We start from the raw sequence: 16,097 nt of genomic DNA, 5'->3' as shown, positions 1-16,097 counted from the left end.
GGTTTGTTATTTAACTATATATTAATTATGTGTGCAGTAATTCAATGAATGCTGTGGAAGCCCATTTCCGCCACTTTGATGAAGAAAATACAAATCCTGGTTGTTTGTCTCTGTATGTTGGCCCTGTGATACGCTGGCATAACCTAACATTTCCTAAGGATCAGAATGACATTAACCAGGAATTTATCTTTGTAACTGTCCTTGAAAACTACAAAAAAATTTTTACTTTTAGGAGAAAGTTTCAAGTTGAAAAACCTTGGCCTACACCTACGTGGTCTCTACAGTTTTTACTATTAACAGTAATCATTCCTTGTCACAGTTAAGTGTTATTAAGCCAGTTGAAATGCCTTGACTAGTTTCCTTTTGTGTGACTGTTCTTTACAAGTGACAGTTCACAACATCATACAGCAGATCCAAATAAGTGAACACAACCAAACTGAACTGTTCACATTTTAATCGTGAAAGCATGAAGGCATTCCTCACAGAATGACAGTCTTAACAATCATGTACTTAGAACAGTATATCTGAAATGTAAAACGGAAAGAGCAACAGCTTCAACACAGAAAGCAGCTTACACAAGTACAAACACATTTCTTTAAATGACAATACAAAGTGAACACTTTTAGCGAGCTTTAACCCTCTTCCTGTCTCACAGGTTTGGGGACAGAGGCTCACAGCACGGGCATGCTACAGGTTGTGCGTCTGACGAATGTTCAGGGTGTCTCGCAGCATCAGGTCACGGAGTCGCCAAAGGGCATCTGCCATTGTCTTGTGGGCGCCCTTGCTCTTCAGCCAGTGGGATGGCAGTCTGCTCTCCTGCTCTTTTGTCAGGCGCACGTCTTGTTTTTGAGCTGAAAGTGAGCAAATAAGATAAACTTTGAAATTTCACTTGTTTACAATCAATTAACTTGTAAACAACAACTAGAATGACATGCATACCTCTGCCAAGGCCCCATAGTGCCCTTACATTTAATCAAGCTGTACAAAATTGCATTCACACATAGATGTGACACCTAAAATATTGCCCCTTAACATGCTTCATTTTTCAAAATCCAGATCCATTAAATATTCCCTGGAAAAACTTATTCACTGAGCCATACCTCATTCTTCCACCAAGCGTTTGGTTAATCCATCTAGATTTAACGTGATTTTACTTACAAAACCAACCAACCAACAAACTAAAGGACAGGGGTGAAAAGACTACCTCCTCAGCGGAGGTAATGAGTGACATTAATACTGATAAGCTTTAATTAGTGTGTAAAGAAAATGTCTTGGTGCTTAAGAAGTCCATCAAACACAGATTTAACAAAAGAAAACAAAACAATAAATTGATGCTCAAATGGAGGTGCAACCACGTTACTGAAAAAAACGGGACTAACTTGACCGAGAAAAATATACATCTCCAGCAATGTCATCATTTTGTCACTTGTCAAGCACAAAATTAACCTGAGAGGGCTTGGTCCCACTTGCTAATGGTGGAGGATTCTGCAGTAAGGCCCTCGATGTATCTGAGGTACGCCTCCGAGTGGAGCAGCCGCTGAGACTTGGCTGGTGGGGACACAAACACTGGGGTGGACGGTTGCTGGAGTGCAGGTTGGCCTTGTCCTGGATACGGTGGTGGAGCTTGCTGCCCTGAGCCCATCTAATGAAAATAATAAATGTCTTATTATTACCCTGAATCAGGCTGGAGTTTACTTTACGTTTTGAGCACCAGGTTTGCATCGTATGTAACTACTACAGATTTGAAAAACTACAAAATGACTGTAAAACAACTGAAACTGGATTTTCACTTTAACATAATTTGCAAACATTACTTTCTTGCAGAGCCTAGTAGCTTACCTGGGATCCATGCATGTTTCCATGTCCACCATTGACACCTGTGGCAATATTCAACACCGAGACACAGTCAAAAAGGTGCAGCAGGTCATTTGATACTTGCTTATATTACAAATACAACATTCATATTCAACACTAATCTACATTAGAACAATCAGGAATGCCAATTGTGGATTTATTAATTCAAATATGAGGTCAACTCTTTTCCTCATTGGAGACTGATTTTTTGTCAATGACACATAACCAACAGGCCTTTACTTCTAATGACCAGGACTTATAACCAGTTGATGCTACATGCTCTCAACTGAGTAGTCACCCCCTTTCGGATCTCAGCCTATTGGTTCAGGTATCCCCTCCAGCAAGTCAGATTGGTAGACAGGAAGCAACTGTGTGGCAGGTGGGGTGGCTATGACAGCACTCTTATCAAAGTACGGCATTCCAGGGAACCCAGGCATAACGGGCGGGAGATGTCGGGGAAAGACAGGCCCCCCATGTGATGTGGTAGTATGCCAGTCAAACTAACCATGCCTTCAACATGGCCCTGCAGGGGCATCATAGCTGACCTATATGCCCCCATCATACATTCTTAAGAAGGGACAGTAGTAAGACAAAACAGCAACATGCATCAGTCAATCATGCATCACTACTACACCACCACGCAATTTGTTAATATACTGTTTATGCTTTAACTTAATCACCAGATAATTATGATGGAGATGAATGGTAATAAAGGACACACAAAACAATTGGGTGCACGTGCAGAAGAATTAATCATTTTTTTGGTTTAAATTCTCAAATGGTTCAGAGCGACCATTCCACTTTATGTTATGCATTCAGATACTGAAACGTGGAGTCTATTATGATGTTAAGGTTAAAGAATAAACAGTAATGACAGCAATCAGGGTTTGATTTTATCAATTGGGTTAAATTATGTCAGAGAAAGTACAAAATTAAACAACAACATTGCGACACAACAAACATGCTGACATGAGTGGGATTAGGAAACTAGAAAAGGTGAATAAATCAAGCAGTATAGCTTCTTATCCAGCCTTCTAGTGTACACTGGGGGTCCATCTGCATCTATGAGGGGTTACCTGACACAAGCGTCATGCTGGTTTTTAGCATCCCCATAGGGGTTGGGGGAGGCACCACCCCCATCAGTGCCCCTACTGGGGTACCTGCTCTAGGGGACGTCTGATGATGGGCCCTGTCACGCTCCTGCTGCTCGGCCACTTTAGCTGCTCGCTCTGCAACACAGGTACCATATTTAAACATTGTAATTTTTACAAAAACTGGATCACGACTTGAATCGATCATTATGTCTGGTAAGAGTTAGTGAAGGTTCGTCTCACCTTCATACTCTGCTTTCTTGGAACTCTCCAGGTTCCTCCACTCTGTTCCAACGAGCCGGCTCAGCTCCCCAAAGGAGAAGTCTGGGTTCCTGGCTTTGATGACCGCTCGCATCTCACTGCTGAACAGGATGTAACCGCTCATGTTGATCTTCCGCTTTGAGCCTTCCTTCTTTGAGAGGCCTTTTATGGATTTTGGCGTAGCCTAAAAAGAAAAACACAGAAGAGCCAGCCATTTAGAAAATGCTACCAGATACCTAATGACTTATCTTAAGGCAGAATTTGAAATCTGTAATGAAATAGTTCCGCTCTGACCTGTGGAGGAGTGTAAGGTATGGTATCCATGTCACTAGACAAGGAAGATTGCATCTGAGGAAGAGACCGTTCCCCAAGCTCTCCATCATCATCCCCAAGATCCTCCAGCTCCTCATCAGTCATGTCAGCAAACTTAGCCTCCAGTTCCTCTATTTTCTTGTCCAGCAGAGGTGATGGCTCCTTCTGGGGCACAATGAGCTTTCTGTAGAAGATAATCAAAATTATTATGAACATTCATCAAAGAATCCCCAAATAAATAATTTTAGAGGAGCAGGAAAAATATTCATAGAGCATCACAAAAAAAGAGGGAATTACACCCATCCATCAAAGGAGGACAGATGTGTCTTAAGTGCATGCTTACTTAACAGTCTTTTTCTTTCCATATTCCCTGTGTGACACACAAATTTGATGTACAGGTCTTTCACCTAAAATAGTAGGTTTCATCCTCCACCACCTTCCCAGAGAGTGAAAAGCGCTTGAGTCCCTTGAATTTCTTCATCTGCTTCTCACAGTCAATGTAGCGGCTCTCACAGAGCAGGACGTTCTCTTCTGGCACTTCAGTTGGCCGCATTGACAGGTAGTCTTTGAAGGATGACACTATGCACTTCCCTATGAAACAAAACAATCCAACCCAAATCCATGAACTCCTACAATGACACAGTATTCTGTGAATATCAGTTTCTGGTATTCAGTTCAACCCGATATAATGTGCGGAGGGTACCTATGATGCAAGTCATGGGACAACTCTCCTCCAGGTTGCTGAGGAACACTTCCTTTTTGTAGAACATCTTAGTGGGCTCATGCTCGGTTTCTTCTGGATGAATGAAAATGGGTCCAAAGAAGTAGCCTGCTCCATCGCGCATCCACATTTTCTCAATCCTGTTCAATACATTCATAAAACAGTCCTCAATAGATATACTTGAAACTAGATAACCTCTAAATATTTGCAAACAAATTAACAACATACTAAAATTATAACCTTCCTATGTTTGTGATTGATGAGGAGGTATTTTCATTAGTGTGTTTGACTTAAATAGCATTTATTTAATTAATTATTATTTAATTTAAACAATTTATCAACATTCATCAAGTCTAACCTGAATGTTTACATCCACTTCAGAGCATAAACAACCATTGTAATACACATTGGAAGCACTGTGAAGCATAAAGGCATTAACTCTACCTGCCCACACGGTGGCGCACTAGTCCATGAGATCCAATGTAGACACAGTCTCCCACTTTGAGCCAGAAGTTGTTGTAGCAGAGCTGCTCATAGTACTGACACCCTGGCTCCCCATTGCTCATATCCATTGTAACATCCTCCCTCTCCTGCAGTAACAAAAAGGTTTTACTAACAGTATTCTGCAATTTTGAATGTATTCATTCCATTTATAGAGAAATAACCTACTGACATATACCTTGTCAACAATACAATCTATCATTTTGCTTTCATCAGCAGTCTCTGGTGGTTTCTCCTCTTGTTTGGTGGCAAACATGGACGCCACACGGACTACAGGGAGGGGTACCTCTCTAGGAACAAACCGAACAGAGCTCAGGGGCATCGTCCACATCTTGATCTTCTTGAAGGACTTGGATTTGGCCGAGTAGCGCGACTCGCAAACATACACATCATCTGTCCTGAAGCCCTCTGGGTGAAGTTTGAAGTACTCCTTAAATGTCACACACCATTAATATTTAGCATTCACTCCACACTCCAAACAAACATAGATGGGAAAATCAAGCATTTACCTTCACAAACATGACCACACACTTGCCCAGAATCTTGCTGATGGGAGCTTTGTTGTAAAAGTCGCTCTTAAAGACTTCCTTCTCTAAGAACTTTCTAGTAGCAAGATGAAAGGTTTCGTTTGGCCTGTAGAACCAGCAGCCATACAGCCACTTCTCACCTGTATTTGTCAGAGATGGAAAAGAACCGACTGAATTAGATCTGATTTCAATAAAAAAAGAACATGGATTGAAGACACATGAAAAAACTAATCTGCAGAATATAAAGAATACAGATTTTCTTATAAAAACTGATTCCTTTATGATTCACACGAGGAACTGACCAGTGTCATCTTGCCACAGGCGTTCAATGTAGATGATATGGGGCTGGAGGTTGGGTTCTGCAGGCTCCACATACACATATTCTCCCACATGGTACATACTGTCCTTAAAGCTGCAGTCCTGACTGTACGTGCGCTGCAGGTTGGACTGCCATGATCCGCCAACAGAGTCCTCCCTCTTCTCCGCTTCTAGGAATTCACAACATAGCCAGTGAAACAAGGCCCAAGTTAACGCTGACACAAAGCATGATGGGATAGAATTTCTATGCACTGAGAACTTTAACAAATATTCAACTGCATACCCCTTTTCTCTTCTTCCCTCTTGATTTTGTCCTCTTCGAACTCCTTGGGTAGCATCTCTTTCTTCTCCTTTTCCACATCACTGTGCAGATGTTTGGAGGTGTAGCTGAGAGCAGGAGACATCAAGATCTCTCCATTCTTACACAGCTCATCTCTGATGCGGATTAGGAACTGCTGCAGCTCCACAGCATCTTCAAAGATCTCAGAGTCGGTCCTGTAATGAACAAAATGCGTAACAATAGGTGTACTTTTCCTTTAATGTAATTATTTTGCTTATTAATGCTCCAAGGTGATCCGATGACTGATTTGGTTTTGCACATGATGGTCAACAGTTCCTCACCTATTCAATCGTCTGGCTTTTTCCAACACTTCAAACATGTGATCCTGAAAAACGTCCAACCTCTTGTAACGCCCTCTGTCTACATTCTTCCTGATGATATCAAAATTGAGTGGTGGCTTCTCAGGGTTGGCAGGATCAAGGGCGGGGATTTCCGCAAGTGAGTCACTGTAGCATCGGCCCTCGTCGTCCTGGTGACTGAGCACAGAAACAAAGAGGCTGCGGATAAGTTCCTGGATGAGTCGGGGCACATCAGGCACGTGGGCGTCGTCTCCACCCTCCAGGTCACGCCTCGTCTCCAACAGCACCCTGTGCAGCATCAGGGCGTCGCGGTAAATCAGAGATTCGGGTTCGTTGTAAGTACAGGCGTTGTTGAACATGAGCACCAAGTCCTCTACCAGCGCGTCCACATCTTGGTACTTATTAGCCAACATGTGGGTCTTGATCTTCTCCATGTCCACAGGTTTCTTGATGGCTATGTAGTAGTCAGGCAGCTCGGCACGAGACGGCAGCCGCAGGAAGATGGTGCTGAGACGACGGCCCCGCTTATCTGTGTAGTTCTTCACAGCCTCATAAAGCTCATTCAGCTTTTGCTGTAAGGGTGTTAGATACTTGGACTTCTTCAAAGTAATACTATTCTTTCCTACAATCAAATAAAATGTAATATGTAAAATAAGCAACCATTATTTCTATTCTCATTTGCTTCGATATGATTCATATGAAGAAAAACTGGGTGACTAAGTGACGTACTTATTTTCAACTTTGGAGACATCATGTCATCGTCATCAGTCGCTGGCCCAAGATCCTTGCGTCTGTCTTTCATAATCTTCTCTAAGATGTCAGCATCATTGTAGACCTTCAACACAACAAAGAGATTTATCATTAGGATATCCTGGTTTTTGTAAAAAACTTTAGGCTACACTTTTTTACTTTAATGGTTTCTTTAGACATGAACTCAGGAGAATGTCCACACTATGGGGTCCGGACTATCTTACAAGAGCTAACTCAGACATTATCCAGAGTTTTTACTCGGGTGCTGGCAGGAAAAACTCCAGAGACTGTCCAGAGAAATTGACTTGGACATTAACGTTATTACATACAGCGTCTCTGGATAATTTCAGGAGAATAATTCAGTGTATGTGTGAAAGCAGCTTTACAATTAATAACAACATTGAGGTTTCCATCTTCAGTCTATCTCATCTACTCAGGAACATTAAGGATTGAAAAACTCAAGCTTACCTGGGAGCCTTCCTCATTGTAGTGCCGTGCATTGCGGAACATCAGCTTCATATCTTCCAGCATTGAATCTTCAGTCATGTACTTATCTGAGCGAATGTTGTGCTCGATGGTCCTGAGGTCCATTGGTTCCAGAATGACCTTGTAGTAGTCGGGGTAGTCCTTTTTCGAGGGCTTGAACATGAAAAGGTCACACAGTCTTCGAGCGGTGCTGGCTTCTCGCGCTTCAGTCACCGCGGCTAAAAGAGTTTTCATCCGGTTTTTCTTTGTATTCTTCTTGTGACTGGAAATGAAATGCAAGTCAGCTGTCACTTTCCTTCACACAACCACGAAAAAGAAATTCACTACTGTGAGTTTAGAAAGTAAAATGTGACAAAGTGCACCTTTTTCTTTTTGTACTACTGGTGTCAGACGTGGCAGAGGAGAGCATGCTGTCTCCATCATCATCATCATCTCTCTGTAAAAGTTCCTTTCTCTTAATCTAGACAGACAACAAATAACAGGTAGCTCAAATTGTTACAACGCATGTGAAAAATAGCATAAATCTGGCAGAAATTCACTTGAGAACATGCACACAAAACCAAGAAGTATACAAATAAAATCGAGCACAAGATGCACAACAGTGACAATGGAAGCTGGGACTGACCTGCTGGATGTGCTGGAGCTTGAGCGCACGCTTGTAGATGGAGGAGTGAGGGACATTGTAACGTTTGGCGTTCTCGAACATGAGCGTCACGTCAGAGTCAATGTGCTCCACGCTCTCATATTCATTGTTCTTCATCTTGTTCCTGTGGGGAGTTACGGGCTCTCACATTTGGGAAGGAGGGCACAGAAATACTGTACTGTACAGTGAATGTGTGTGATGCCGTAGGGGTAGAAAATAAAAAAAGAGAGAATGTTGGTGGAAGAAAAGAAAACGAATCAATGATGAAAACATGAACTAATTCCTCAGATTTCTGCTTGAAAGACACATTTCTAAGATTGTTAATAACCATTTCCACTAAAATATCAATAGTAAAGCACCACAAACTACTCGATGTGACATATTTAATGTTTCTGGTATGTTATGACTTATCTTTGTTATAAATTCACTGTATCCATTGGTACTCTAATTAAAAGAAGATCTAAGACGAAATGCTGCATTTGTTTATTAATCCTGAGATTTTTGAGATGTAATCCCAAATAGCAGAGCTATATTCTAAGACAACCTATGCAAAGAAAATCACACACTGGTTGTAAAATATTCTTTTGGAGTTTTTTCTAAATACAGCAACATCTAATCTAAATAGGTGTTAAACCCATGAGTCAATTCAATACTTTCTCAGAGGCTCATTTGCTAAATTTGTCTCCGGGGTCTTTCCTTTTTAAATTCCAAAAAGGTCTACAACAAAAAAAGTGTAAAAAATATATGAAAACATATGAATGTTGTTAATAATGCTGTAGTTACTGATACCACACAAATACACAAGAATGTTGTTTTAACATGTGACAAATATACACATAGATTCACGTCAGGAACTAGTGGCATACTTGATCTGATGGAGACAAATGGGTTGGCTAATCTGGTGGTAGTAGTCCGGGTAGTCCTTCCTGGAGGGCAGCTGCAGGAAGGGCTCAGAGATCAGTTGACCCTGGCTGTTCCTCGCACCTCGCACAGCTTCATACAGCTGGAAGATCGGGTTGCTCATGTCCATGTTCGAGGTCATACTCTCGGCCTCGGACTCCCCCTCGTCATAGTGAACGGACCCTGAGAAATACGGAAAGTAGGACAGATCTGTCAAATTGTAGAAACGCGTCACTGTACAAACTATTGAAGCCATGTTTGATATTGAGATTGTACCAGAGAGAATGCCTTCCTCATCGCTTTCATACTGCAGAGCCATGGTGATAGCTGAGAGGCGGTCTCCTTGTGCTGTCCTTCTATTCCTGAGGACGAGCGGCAGCATTAAAAAAAATGTATAAATATATATTTTCTTACTTTCTTCCACATTACTGCAAGTGCTTTTTCCTATTTACCTGATACGAATGCTGGACTTGATTGGTTCTCCATGTTCCATCTCAGACTTCTTTTGTGTAAAAATCTTTTTAATGGTGTTTGCATCCTGGAACATAAGAGAACGTCATATAGGTCTGTGTTTCAAATGCATCCTATGTACTGTAAAATATATTACCTTACACACTCACCTTAAACACCTGTGACCCAGGCTCATTATAGGTTTTGGCATTTTTCACCAGCAAATCGATGTCTTTAGCCATGACGCTGACACTCCTGTACTGGCCCAACTGACAGCAAATACACTTATTCAACATTTCATCAACAAAATGTTGTAATAAGGGAAAATAATAGATTATAATGTCATTTAACATACCTGAATTTTTTGAGCGATTATTTTCAGATCGATTGGTTCCTTGATGATGGCGTAATAATCTGGGTATTGCTGAATGAAAAAGTGAAACAACATGAGAACCAAGTCGCCCATTTCACTGATGATGTCATACTGAACGTGTGTTTGTACCATTTTGGAGGGAAGCTTCTGGAACAGCTCGCTGACCAGACGTCCAGTCGGCTCAGTGTAAGACACCACAGTGTCAAGGAGCTGCTCGAGGATCTCTTTCAAACAGGAAGGTGCACTCTGTCATATTTGTTCACATAGGTTAGACAAGGAAGTTACACAGTACCACCCTCAGTCATACACGTGCAAAGTATATACAGACACACTAAAATTTGCGTTCAGTGTGGTTTCACTTTATGATAATATCCTTAATAAACTGACATTATATTTTAGAGTGGGAGCCACTTGACCTACATAATGTAAAATAAAAAATTTAAACAAAATAACATATGGAAATCATTTGAATTCAATTACAGGAGAGATATCAATATACAGTAAGCATTATTATCATGGTATAAAGTCAGCGTACAATCTTAAGCTTTCATCGCACTTTGAATAAACAAATTATTTATATATTACTATGCAAATGAATGTAGCAAGGTGCACACTGTACACTGCACACTGCACAGTGATGGATCTTATTTGCAGTAGTACTGAATGAGATCAGAAATCAGAAATCCTAATAAATGAGCACCTCGTCCTCGGTGGTGCCTGCAGGGTTGTCTTGTGCGTCGTACCCATCATCATCATCGTCATCATAATCTCCTCTCTGAATAAATTCATTCTTGGTCCGCAAGTAGAGGTCCCACAGTTTACAGGCTGCCCTGTACTCAGGACTGTCGGACTACACACAAGCAGGATACAGTATATTTATTTAGGTGCATATACTGAGTCATGTACAAACACTAAATAGTCTTGTGCTATTTCTTAGACATATACACATGTTCTTACCTTACAATATTTTTTTACCTTGTAATATCTTTTAGCGTTATTAAACAACAGCTGAAAGTCACTGGTGATTTGTTCAACGTCATCGTACTCCTCCATCTTTAATTTCTGCTGGATTTTCATCATGTCAATCGGCTGAGACACCACATTGTAGTAGTCTGGTTGATTCCTGAAAGAATTTGTGAATTTTCTGTGTTCAATTACTTGACTGATATCAAAGAATTTCCAAAATGTAATTATAAGCACATATCTAATGATGGCTCGTCTCTGCCCTCACCTTCGTTTCGGGGCTCTGATGAACAGCTCACACAACATCCTGCCCTGGTCATCCTTGTAATCTCTGATTGTGTTGTACAGCTCATGACATACAGCAATCTGCAAAGCAAGTAACCGACACTGAAAAATATCCACATCCCTTCCTATGGCGACCACTGAATCAGTCTATGTATAGTTAAGTATAATTCTGACGATTCACAATACAGGAACTCAAATTTGTAAAATTACAGGATCCACAGTTGGTATGTTTGCGGTCCTTCTCCTCTTTCGCCCAATTGAAGACACTAACGCTGCAGTTTGGTTATCGTCAAGATCTCCTCCACTCACACTGCTAGAAGGGGATGTCGCCCGTCTCCTTTTCAAGGCCATGGCGAACCCTAGAAGTAAAGATAAATACCAATAAAGTAACAAGTATCACTACATGGGAAATGCACCAGAGCTTAGATTGATGCTATAAACCGACTATAACAGAGCCTGAAACCATTTATTCTTTGGCTGATGAAACTAACCCTAAACCCAAAATGTGCCTTTCAGACATATCAGTGTTGTTTATGTTTACCAATATCAAAACTTTGATTTCAAACAAACAATGTAGAAAATATTAGCATTTATGTTTAGATTTGAAAGAGAAAATTATGTCTATTTTCTTAATCAAATTTCTATATATGTGGTTGTAGTTCTGTTTTTCGTTAGTTTTTTTTTATTTAAAAAAGGTTTATGGTTAAACTGTAAAGTATCAAACTTAAGTTAAAATTCTTTGTCTAAAGGGTTTGATATCGTAAATTCTTTCCTCCCCAATATCGGTATTGGCATCGGCCCCAAAAATCCATATCAGCTGGGTTCTGATCAAAGTTTTTCAGTGGTGCCATATGTCACACTCTTTCTGAAGAGTGGTTGTTTGCTTTCATGAGTCCTCACAGAACCGTGCATCTAATTTTAATATAAAAACCATTTTGATTGTGAAAATGTGACCAAAGAGCAAACATTATAACAACATTTAGATCTGGAAGCACTTCTTTCTCCTCTTGAATGCTTTGCTTAGTGTGTCCACTCAGAAGCTGGCTACTGTAAGTACAACCATACTGTATGGACAAATGATATTATTAACTTTTATGTTTGGGATCTTTAAATACTGTGAACTGTGATTGTTGTCTAAATTAATGCCATCACGTTATCGCTCAGTTAGAGTCCTTCCAGAAGGTCTGATGAAATACATGAGGATACCAGCTGAACATGACAGGTCTTACCAGGCAGTGAAGATGGATGGACACTGAGTGAGCAGCAAACTGTTACGTGGTTTTGCAGCAGTTATCCTCATGCTGATACTGATACTATCTTAGGATTATTGCCTTGTTCATTAAACACACTGTATAAATATAAATACACAATGTGTTTAATATCAAAAACATCAAACGTTGACTCTAGGTTCAAAATGATTACTTCTCCTTCTTTATACAACCCGATTATGTCAAATACACCAGACTACTGCAGTGAATAAGAACTGGAATATTTGCTTGAAATGGTAGAAAGATAAATAAATGGGAAAGGCAGCACGTTTTTGTGTCTCGCTACGTCTCGGATGATAACACAAATCACAAATCATACAACTTAGGTTGAACAACATCAATAAATAATTCTCTCAATAAATACAATTGTCAGGGAATGTGTTACGTTGTTGTGTTAGGAGTTGCCATCCCGTCTCTGGAGTTGTGATAAGGTGAAGTCTTGAGTCTGTATCGCATGAGCATAAAGGACATCTTGTCATAACTCATAGTGACGCAGACTGCTATCTGCTCCCTCCCGTTTGGTATCATACTGAAATGCTTCTATTGTACTTTAAGCTTTGTGGTTTGACTGTCAGAATGTGCGTTAGACCAAGAATCTTCTCTGTCAACAGATCCATGTTGTAATAACCTTGTATATTCAAGTAAGGACGACTGAGGCTCATCGAGTTCATTCTTTAATCCACCACAGTGAACACCGAAGAGAAATTCAGCCATCTTCATCATGTGCAGAAGATCTTCATCGCATTTATAAAAATATTTTGCTGTTCATCAAGTCTTTGTCATTCTCTGCTCATAAAGAAGAGTTTAAAACTGCAGCCTTCACTCAGGAGCAAAGTCAGTCTTTAAATTTACCAGAAATAATAATTTAACGTGATAAATATTGATATGGACCGATATGTAAATCTTTATCATGATATAAATTAGCCCTAAGAAAAACATCACTTGGATGAAAAGAAAATGGTGCAACTGAATAACCAAATTGTGATGTTTATTTTTATTATTGTGGTAGAAGAAACATCTAAGGACGTTTTACATGAACTTCAAATTTTACAGATGACATTGTTATTATAATAATTACTATTATTATTATTACTATTATGTCCATTTGAGGGGCCAGAATGGAGGGGGTCAAGAAATTATGAACATTAAGTATTGTTGTGAACTTGAAATCCGGATTAAATATTAAAGTTTAAGACCATTAAATGTGGATTTTGAGAAATTGCTCAGCAGTGGTCCACTCACAGCTTGACGCAGCAGCTGCTTTAATGTAGGTGCTTCAGTGTGTACTGCTCAAATCCCTCCCGCTGGCGGTTAACACCTGGACTGGTGTATTTTTCTATCAGCAGTACTGACCTGTCTGTGGGTGTGACTGGCCGCACACAGCAGCGGCAGCTAAGCTAACACACAGACCGGCAGCTGTCCACCCACCTGGCCGCCTGTCAGTCGCTCCGAGCGGCCAGGTAGGCAGCGCGGCGCGGCTAACGTTAGCCCCGTTAACCGTTAGCCCCCAGCATCAGTTAGACACAAAGACATCACCGCAGCAGCCGCGAACGTCGCACTTAGCTGCGGCCAAACACAGCGACGACAGCCGGGCGGGGGAATCTCGGTGTGACCCGGCGACATGTTTGAGTTCTTACCTTCAGCCCGCACGTTACCAGACCCACCAAATATTTACCATCAACAAAACCGATCACTTATCGATTTTACGCCGAGACACAAGCGTGAAGTCAGCGATGGTTTTAACTACCTGTTCCGCCCGGGCGCCTTCACAATAAAAGCACGCATGATTGTCCATGGAGTTAAAACGCATTTTTTTGATGGTGTAGGGATCATTTCTCTGCGTGTCTGTTGAATGTGAGGTTTGTTTTTGATAAGCAGGTTTCAAAATAGTGACGATCTCAATGTTTATAAGGTATATTCACGCCACAGTTTCGAGATCAAAAATAACGATGTCGCTGAAAACAGTGAGTGAAACGCACTTCCGGTTAATTGATTTTAATTTGACTGTCTACCATTGTGAGGAAGAAGAGGAGAAAAGAAGAAACAGTCTAGACTACGTTACAAAACAGATTCTCACTGATGTTATGGTTCCTGTTGGTTTTACTGAAAAGTGTGTACGATTTAGATGAAAGGGATCTAATGGCAGAAATCGAAGATAAATCATGTTACTGGGCTGCCAGACAGTCACCATTACTGCCTCTATGTCTATCTTTATTTTATTTTAGATTTTTTATATACCTCTAGTTTTAGATTTTAAGTTTAATTATTGTACTTTTTTCAAATACACTTACATCTATCTATCTATCTATCTATCTATCTATCTATCTATCTATCTATCTGTCTGTCTGTCTGTCTGTCCGGAGGCCTCCATGTTTTTTAAAGTAGCCCAGGCTCGAAAATACTAAACACCTTTTGAGTTTTTATGAAAACTGAAGGCTGCCACAGGTTCTCTGTCATGTTTGGGAGGAGAGGTTGAGGTGAAGGGGATTCAGCTGCAACATGCAACTTTACCACTAGGTGTCACTAAATCCTACACACTGAACTTTTAAGGGAATAACAGAGTTAGCTGTGTTAAACTGGACGAAAGCATTAAAATAGCAATGACAGTTGGCAGGGCAGAAGATGGTGACTTGAATTTTAGGGATTTCACCAGATAGGAAACACACTGAAGAAGAGATCACTTAAAAAAATCAAAGGGGAAAAAAATCCTTTAATTATTTAGTCCACCCTTGTTAAGATTCAAAGTTGCCACTCCTAAAGTTTCCAGCAGGTAATACCACATTTCTGAGATATGACCAACTGTATTAATGATAATAATCATGAAGCATAGAGTTTAGTTTATGAACAAGTGTCACAGCACAACAATAAACAGACAACAGAGGAGGTGACCTGATGATCAGGGAAATGTAGATCAAGCAAGGTAGTGATACAGAGTTGTACTCATTTCTACACGAAAAATAACATGATAGTATTCAGTATGTTTAACTGTTTAAGCAGCATAAACACTATGTCCAGAGGACAAGCTGATTTGGAGGGAAAATAAACTATACTTGGAAAGGTGTCTGAATCTGATACTATCTGATGTTCCCATCCTTCCATTATCTATATAACTTATTGCAGGGAGCTGGTGCCAATTCCATCTGACATTGGGCAAGAGGTGGGGTACACCCTGGACAGGTCACCAGCATATCGCATGGCTAACAAACAGACACAAACAACCTTTCACACACACATTCACACCAATTTAGAGTCTCCAGTTAGCCTAAGCTGCATGTCTTTGGACTGTGGGAGGAAGGTGTTGTACCCAGAGAACATGCAAACTCCACACAGAATCCTGAACCACCATGAAAGCCTGTTTCCTTTGCTGCAAACCATGATATTTGTTTACACACCCCGTCAGCAGAGCAAGCTGAACAAGCTGAGAGACAAAAGATACTGGAATGGGCGAGAGACACTTCATTTCAGCTAAGAAGGAGCTCTGTAGTAGTTACACAAATAGAAAATCAATAGGTTCACAACATAAAATCACTGACGACAGGCCGGAGAAAGCAAATTAGGAGACATATGGACACAGGGGAGTCTTTATTGTTATCATGGTGTGAGGCAGCAGTTGACACGATGGAAATGAGTCAAATTACCTTTTAGTGTTATTTAGGAGTGTCATGCTTCAGTCTCATGCATCATTTGTACAAATAAGGTGTTAATCCGAAAATCCGTTTTTTCATGCAGTGTGTCGCAACAATTTGCTTTTTCAT

At 40.6% G+C, this 16,097-nt stretch overlaps 1 protein-coding gene across 2 annotated transcripts; it reads right to left on the bottom strand.

The window, feature by feature from the left end:
- Nucleotides 1-439: 439 nt before the first annotated feature.
- On the bottom strand, nt 440-14,100 carry LOC118105307 (protein polybromo-1-like). 2 transcript variants are annotated; one of them, XM_035152914.1, is made up of 29 exons: nt 13,980-14,100; nt 11,285-11,433; nt 11,058-11,155; nt 10,802-10,949; nt 10,527-10,676; nt 9,956-10,072; nt 9,809-9,877; nt 9,624-9,722; nt 9,456-9,541; nt 9,280-9,365; nt 8,970-9,186; nt 8,086-8,227; nt 7,823-7,920; nt 7,443-7,722; nt 6,954-7,059; nt 6,207-6,846; nt 5,869-6,080; nt 5,570-5,755; nt 5,250-5,407; nt 4,919-5,170; nt 4,684-4,829; nt 4,222-4,379; nt 3,926-4,109; nt 3,501-3,702; nt 3,189-3,390; nt 2,931-3,083; nt 1,840-1,877; nt 1,447-1,642; nt 440-851 (listed from the first exon to the last, which is right to left on the bottom strand). In XM_035152914.1, exons 2-29 carry the CDS (start codon nt 11,423-11,425, stop codon nt 688-690), a joined length of 4,728 nt encoding a protein of 1,575 aa, XP_035008805.1. In that variant the 5' UTR covers nt 11,426-11,433; nt 13,980-14,100; the 3' UTR covers nt 440-687. The 2 variants fall into 2 exon arrangements, with proteins under 2 accessions (XP_035008805.1, XP_035008806.1); XM_035152915.1 differs by having other exon boundaries at nt 9,956-10,048.
- Nucleotides 14,101-16,097: the final 1,997 nt, after the last annotated feature.

Source organism: Hippoglossus stenolepis, chromosome 3, assembly GCF_022539355.2.
Source record: "Hippoglossus stenolepis isolate QCI-W04-F060 chromosome 3, HSTE1.2, whole genome shotgun sequence".
NCBI classification, from domain to species: domain Eukaryota; kingdom Metazoa; phylum Chordata; class Actinopteri; order Pleuronectiformes; family Pleuronectidae; genus Hippoglossus; species Hippoglossus stenolepis.
Note: the sequence above shows the minus strand (reverse complement) of the source record. Positions and strands in the feature narration are given on the sequence as shown.

Bases quoted from the DNA above. Each gene is read 5' to 3' on its own strand.
- LOC118105307 (XM_035152914.1), bottom strand. From the start codon at position 11,425: ATGGCCTTGAAAAGGAGACGGGCGACATCCCCTTCTAGCAGTGTGAGT. The intron at 9,723-9,808 runs GTATGTTAAATG...ATTTGCTGTCAG, and splicing joins TAATCGCTCAAAAAATTCAG to TTGGGCCAGTACAGGAGTGT. The intron at 6,081-6,206 runs GTGAGGAACTGT...TGTTCATTACAG, and splicing joins AAAGCCAGACGATTGAATAG to GACCGACTCTGAGATCTTTG.